This window comes from Rhagoletis pomonella, unplaced genomic scaffold (genome assembly GCF_013731165.1).
Source record: "Rhagoletis pomonella isolate Grant_MI unplaced genomic scaffold, Rhpom_1.0 Rhpom_scaffold_00161, whole genome shotgun sequence".
In the NCBI taxonomy this organism is placed as follows: domain Eukaryota; kingdom Metazoa; phylum Arthropoda; class Insecta; order Diptera; family Tephritidae; genus Rhagoletis; species Rhagoletis pomonella.
This window is the reverse complement of record NW_023458715.1, coordinates 142,266-149,787: the sequence shown is the minus strand read 5'-3', so window position 1 is coordinate 149,787 and position 7,522 is coordinate 142,266. Positions and strand designations below refer to the sequence as shown.

The 7,522-nt window shown below is 34.2% G+C and overlaps 1 protein-coding gene across 1 annotated transcript in view; it reads left to right on the top strand.

Annotated features, from left to right (window-relative positions):
• The window catches only part of LOC118750185, a gene marked incomplete at its 3' end in the record, with an annotated part of 6,549 nt that extends 2,278 nt beyond the window's left edge, over positions 1–4,271 (top strand). The window contains exon 5 of the mRNA XM_036484914.1: positions 3,795–4,271. Coding sequence (XP_036340807.1) covers positions 3,795–4,271 — 477 coding nt within the window. The remainder of the gene's footprint in view (positions 1–3,794) is intronic.
• Positions 4,272–7,522: the final 3,251 nt, after the last annotated feature.

Genomic DNA, 7,522 nt, shown 5'->3' with positions numbered 1-7,522 from the left:
AAAAAATGGAAGGATTGTAAAGGTACATTATTTAGCTTAGTTTAGGAATTTTTTAAACAAAACAAAAACTCCCGTGATTCGCAGACTTTCGCATATATGTATATGTGTCGGTTTTCATCCGAAACTGTGCATGTAAGTTAACAGCAGACCACATATAACGGTTTAAATACATATTGTAAACAATAAAGTTCAAATACAGAAAGCATATTCCTATACTAAATTTTTAATTGAACTCAAATAACAAATAGCCAAAATGCTGACAGCAGCATTTTTGCATTCAAACCAAAAGACCACACAGCGGCATTGTAGCCAATGTAAACATAACCGCATTCCAATAGCCCAGAACACATAACGTGCAACAATGTCTTTTCCGTTCCTTCTGTAAACTTTTGATTAAGAAAACAATATCGTATTTCTCACGCATTGGCATTTCATCCATGCACTGGCTGATGCAACGCCAAAGCGTCATTGTGAAATTAGTTCTTAAGAAAACAAATGTTAGCTTAAAGACTTCACTTCTGATAATTGTCCGCGAGATGCGGATTAAGAAAAGCATCGTTTTTATTTTTTAAAAACGCTTTCCTCGGAAAGGAAAGCTTAAGTGGCGCCCAACATCGTGGGGCACTCGCGAATTTAAAACTGCTAGTGGCAACTAATATCTTTGGGTAAATAAGGAGAAAACGCCAATTATCCTTACCCAAAGAATATTAAAAGTGGTGAAAGTGCGTGTGTGAAAACGGAGGTCTTTGGCTAAATAAGGAGAAAACAAAAAGTATCCTCTCCAAAAAAGACGAATAATGCCGAACTAAAAAAGTATTTCTAAAAAAGATGGAATACATTTTTAAGGGGAAAAAATAGAAATAAGTATCCTTTCTGGAGGAGAAAAAATTAAAAATCTAAAACCGCGTTATCGATCGGTTAATCATAAAAAATGCGGTTAATTTAAAAACCCGTGTTTAAAATGAACAGTGATTATGTGCACTTTAAATAATACATAGCTTCCAAATTACAAGCAAATGTACCACACAAAGTAACAATTTAAATGCGTAAAATTAAATAAACGCCTAAAGCAAAGCAAGAAGCACTAACTATAAATCTCAGAAAATCCAAATTGAGAAAATCATAAAAGTGCGTGTTCCAAATAAACGAGCCACGACAAGGCAAAGGAAAACTCAAAGTTTCTAAAGTACTTTCAGACACAGTGAACAAAAAATAATGATTTTCTAACTGATCCTCCAATTTGTGCGATACCAGCAAGGCATAAACACAAATGAAAGCCTAAAAAACACTGAGAAGGAACGAAGTGACAATAAGAGGATAATAACAAATAGAGCAAGGCATAGTAACGTCAATAAGGACAGCGGCAACAACACGCAACACCTTACCTTCTGTAATTACAACAGCAAGCTCACATGGAATAGAGTAAGTTGTATTATTTACACTTAAGAAGTCTTATTTATATATATATATATATATGCATGTGTAAAAAACAACTATACAAATATGACTGACGCTTTACCAATAGGTTTGGACTACGACGACATAAATAGCATTGTAGACAACTTAGAATTAGAAGTAAACACTCGCAAAGACATACTGACTGACGAAAATAAAGCTAAATGTATAGAAAAAGTTTTTAAATTTATTGGAAAAAATAAAAAAGCGACTGCAGCGGACTACGACAACAAAGAGACGCTTAAAGAAGAATCAGTAGCAATGATTCGCAAAATAAATATAAAATACGGCTTTTACAGCCCATAAATTACTAATGAAATCGCAATTCCGGTTTATAAATTAAGCTTAATTCTGCGATTCTGAACTCCTGACCCTCCAGAGTATAAAAGCCTCCTTTCCTTCCTAGAAGGGATCAAAACAAAAAAAAAACATTCTAATGGGCAATAGTCCCAGCAAACCAAAATACGAGCGTTTACATTATTGCGAAAATTGTGGCAATAATCACAAGACGACGAAGTGTCCATATGTGAATAAAAGTAATTTTAATATAAAAAAGGCTAGCACAGCTTATTACATTTTTAAATAAAAAGCCGCGATTCACCACCACAAGGGGGAACTCCGGTCTTATAAATTAAGCTTAGCTTTGCGATTCCTACGGGACACTTCAAAGTGAAAAAGCACTATAATGAAAAATACAAATAATAATAATAAAAAAGGTAAATTTTTACAAAAAACAGTAAAAAATCAAAATGGAAAACGGCAACGCACATTTAACCGTGGACCTGATTTCCCGTTTAATAGCAGAAAGTACTATTACGCTAAGGCAGGAAATTGATAGGCTAAGGGGTCATGTAGATGTAAATACCCCTAGGGCTACTGACTATCAATCAGAAACCACTAATGATAACATAGTTTGCCAGGAGTCACTGGACGTTATCAAATGTTTACCTGAATTTCCGGGAAAGATCAACGCGTATGTTAGCTGGAGAGAAGCGGCTCATAACGCAATGAGCTTACATGTAAGGGGAAGTAGGAAATACTTCGCGGCCCTTAAAATTTTAAGAAATAAAATCACGCATGACGCTAACGACACGCTAACGAACCATGGTACAGTTTTAAACTTTGATGCCTTAATAGCTCGTCTTGATTTCGCATATTCGGACAAACGTCCCATATAATCGAGCAGGAGCTAAGTGTCCTTCGACATGGCGCTATGTCGGTTGTCGAGTATTATAACTTGGTCAACAAAAAACTGACCTTGTTAACCAATAAGACCATAATGACACATGGCACTAATGTAGACATCACAAAGGAATTAAACCAAAAGAATAGAGACCATGCGTTAAGAACATTCATTACTGGTCTGAATGCGCCATTGAGGGATATAATTTTTTAATTAAACCCGCAAGACTTGCCAGATGCTTTAGCCAAGGCTCAAGAGCTAGAGTCGAATAACCAAAGGGCACGTTTTGCCCAAAACTTCGCGAATGAGAGAACCAAAGCAAAACAAAATTATTCAAGTAATAATTTGCGGTTCCCTTCAAGGAACATTACACCCAAAGCAGAGCCAATTTATGTTGATCCATCTGCGTCAAGAGTGTATAACCAAAACTACAATACCAGAGGCAAACCAGCGGTTTTTCAAACCAGAATATTATACCGCATATGGCTAGCACAAATGCTAATTCAAATAGGGTCCAAACCCAAAATGCTCACGCTCCGAAGCGACCACGGGAAAGCACCCACAGTTTCCGACCGCAGGAAAAATCACAGAGAATAAATAATATTTACGAAAGTCATTTTTTAGGCGAAGAGGGGACGTCCTCCCCTACACCACCGTCCACGACGGAAAACTAAACAAGAAACTAAAAGCTCTTATCGATACTGGAGCGACTACTTGCTACATTAAGCAAGGAGTCTATGAAAATAAGAATGAGTTATCCATCTACAAAAGAGTGAAAACTATAAATGGATATTCTATTATAAAATATTTCCACATAATAACATTATTTGGAGTCCAACAAATTTTCTACGAAATAGAAAATTTGGAATCGGACCTTCTTTTAGTATATAATTTCTTAAAGGGTATAGAAGCGAGTATCGATTTACGTAATGGAAAAATTTATTATAAAATAAAAAGTGGAAATAAAAAAGTTGAAAAAAAGCATGAATATTAATATTCAATGTGCGAAAAAGAAAATTTAAACCCCTTGGGACATGATAGTCTTAAGGCGCCCGGCGATGGAATTACCGGCAACATAAAAAAAGAAGGTGAAAAACAAAATATGAAGAAAGTTAAAAAGTGCAAAAATGCAGAAAATTTTAACCCCTTGCGACAGGAAAGTCCTAAGGCGCCCGCCGAAGTTTTTACCGGCAAAACAAAAAAGAAGTTAAAAAATGCAGAAAATTTGAACCCCTTGGGACAAGAAAGTCCTAAGGCGCCCGCCGAAGTTTTTACCGGCAAAACAAAAAAAGAAGTTAGAGATTGCAAAAATGCAGAAAATTTAAACCCCTTGGGACGGGAAAATCCTAAGGCGCCCGCCGAAGTTTATACCGGCAATAGTATTATACTAAATAAATATTTTTCTTTGGGACATGAAGATCCTAAAGCGCTAGTCGACGAATATTCTGGCAATATCGTAGACAATTATTCAATACTGAGTGAAAGAGGCTCAGAATTATCAGCTGAAGATTATAATTTGGATAAAAATCCTAGACATGAAAATGAGGAATTATCAGTGTTAAAAGAAATCATAAAAGATAAAATTGAAGAAACTCATTTTATAATTAATACAAGCTTTGCGTTTAGAACAGACGTAAGAGCAGAAATAAGAATGGAAAGTAAGGAACCTATATGGAGCAGACAATATCCATACCCCCTATCCGTGAATTCATTTGTGAATAAAGAAATTAACAAGTTGTTAAATGAAGAAATTATAAGACCTAGTAAAAGTCCCTATAACTCACCAATCTGGGTCGTACCAAAAAAAGGAACAAATGATGACGGTTCACCGAAATTTAGAATGGTTATAGACTACAAAAAATTAAGTGAACATACTGTTTCCGATCGTTACCCTATCCCGGATACAAAAATAATTTTATCAAATTTGGGGAAAGCAAAATATTTCTCAAGTATAGACTTGGAGTCGGGCTTTCACCAAATTTTAATGTCAGAAAATGACATAGAGAAAACAGCTTTTTCCAGTAATAACGGAAAATACGAATTTTTACGCATGCCTTTTGGTCTAAACAATGCTCCAAGAATTTTTCAAAGAGCAATGGACGATATATTGCGTGACCACTTAGGAAAAATATGTCACGTTTATATGGATGACATAATAATTTTTTCTGAAAATTTAGAACAACACATGAAGGATTTAGAAATGGTAATTGAAATACTAAGTAAAGCCCACATGAAAATTTCACTTGAAAAATCAAAATTTTTCAAAACTGTAATAGAGTTTCTGGGTTATATTATAGCCAAAAATATTGTCAAAACAGATCCCCATAAAATCGAGGTGATACTGAATTACCCAATACCTAAAAATTTACGAGAACTAAGAGGATTCTTAGGCACTACAAGATATTATCGCAAATTTGTTAAGGATTACGCGGCAATTGCAAAGCCTTTGACCAAATATTTATCAGCAGGAAACGGTAGAGTTTCAAAAAACATGTCAAAAAAAGTAACTATAGAAATAGATGAAAATGGTATTTCTGCTTTTAACAAACTGAAAAGGCATTTAGCGTCAGAAATGGAGTTGCCGCAACCCGATTATTCAAAACAATTCGTGTTGACTTCTGATGCATCTAACGTTGCAATAGGCGCAGTGCTTTCTCAGGAAAATAAAGCAATTACTTTTATATCCAAAAATCTCGATAAAACGGAAAGAGATTATGCTACAAACGAAAAAGAGTTGTACGCCATTGTATGGGCGTTGAAAACCCTTCGTAACTACTTATATGGGGTAACTTATCTTGAAATTCATACAGATCATTAACCGTTAACATTTGCATTATCAACGCGTAACCCAAATTCCAAAATGAAAAGATGGCACGCGTTTATCGAAGAATTTTCTCCTAAATTTATGTATCAGCCAGGAAAAACTAATATAGTAGCTGACGCACTATCCCGCATTGAATTGAACAATTTGAGCAGCGAATCAGGAGATTCACCAGATTATGAATCGCACCATTCCGCACAAAGTAGCGAAAGCGTTCATATACAAGAAACTAAAAAACCCTTAAACCAGTTTAAGCAGCAAATTATATTATGTAAAAATAGGTTCACTATCCATGAACTAATCGAAACTTTTGGAAACAAAAGACACTTGATCGAATACGACACAGTTGAGAATCTACTCACAATTTTGAAAGAATATATTAGACCTAACTTGGTAACGGCAATACACTGCACAGTAGAGGATTTGCACGAAATACAGCGGCCGCTGAAAGAAACATTTCAAAATAAATTTGTGTACACCAAACTTTTTCCAATGGATATCATCAATACAGAAGATCAATCGGGTACAATTGAACAGACACACAACAGAGCTCATCGAAGCTATAACGAAAATATGAAACAAATAGAAAAGCTATACTATTGGCCGCAAATGAGAAAGAAAATGAAAGAGTACGTGCGAAACTGCATAATATGCAATAGAAATAAATACGATAGGCATCCTAAAAAAATTCCAATATGTAAAGCTCCAATTCCAGAAGAAGAAGGAGAACAATTTCACATAGACATTTTTTATGCCCAAAAGTTAAAATTCATCACGTGTGTAGACGCTTATTCTAAATTTCTAATATTAAAAAACATTGAGGATAAATTTGACATTGAGGAAAAAATTTGGGAACTGCTCCAAACTTTCCCAGATGTAAAACGAATCACATTAGAACCAAGCTTCACAACACCTCAATTCAAATCATTAATGCAGAGATTAAATATTGAAATTTATTTTGCGATCCAAGGCACAGAACTACTAATGGACAAATAGAGAGAGTCCATTCCACAATAATCGAAATCGCTAGATGCATAAAAGAGGAATACAACATAGTGAGCGACTTAGAAACAATTCTAAGAGCTGCTCAACAATATAATATGACTATACATTCGGTAATAAATTTCAAACCAACAGATGTTTTCCACAATAAAGTAAAACATGAAAATTTACCCAACATCCTCTGGCAAGCGCAGGAAAAAATTCTCGCGACTCATAATAAAAATAGAACGGATAAACAGTTTTATCCAGGCCAAATAATTTACAAAAAAGTTATAGGAGAAAGAAATAAACTAAAAACTAGGTATAAAAAGCAACAAGTAAAGGAAAATCTAGGGAATAAGACAATAATTTATAATAGGAATAGAATTGTTCATAAAGATAACTTAAAATTATAATATTTTAGATTGCCATCATGCTACTTTTACTTCTTGGATTACTACTCAGTTTAACAAAAGCTGACATCATTGATTACACTCAACAGGACTATGTACTAATTGAAAACGGAGATGTTTCTATTTACAGCAAGTACGGTGACATATTTCATATTACAAACTTAACATATTTTGAGAATATTATAGCCGATGAAAAACAAAGTTTTTATAACAGTGTTCTTTACGACAAAAATAACAACGCTAAATTAGAGTTTAACAATGCAGAGATCGAATCAGAAATTTTAGTAATAGAAACGTTGTTAGGACAATTAAAACAAAATACTTTTAGACAGAAAAGAGGTATAAATGAATTAGGAACACTCTGGAAATGGATAGCAGGAACTCCGGACCATGATAATTTCAAACAATAACAAGCAGTTTACAACAAACTCAGAAATTTTTAAAATTATCACAGAACTGACTGATACCGTACAAAATATTAATGGTGACACATTTGCTAGAAATATAAAGAAGAAACGAAATCAGTTTATTTTGCATGAACTTCAAAACATGATAAATGCAATAACTTTTGGAAAGATGGGAATTTTAAACCCAACTATTTTACATTTTGACGAACTAAAAAATATCACTTATTATCAACATGGAACTATGACGGATACGGATTTAATG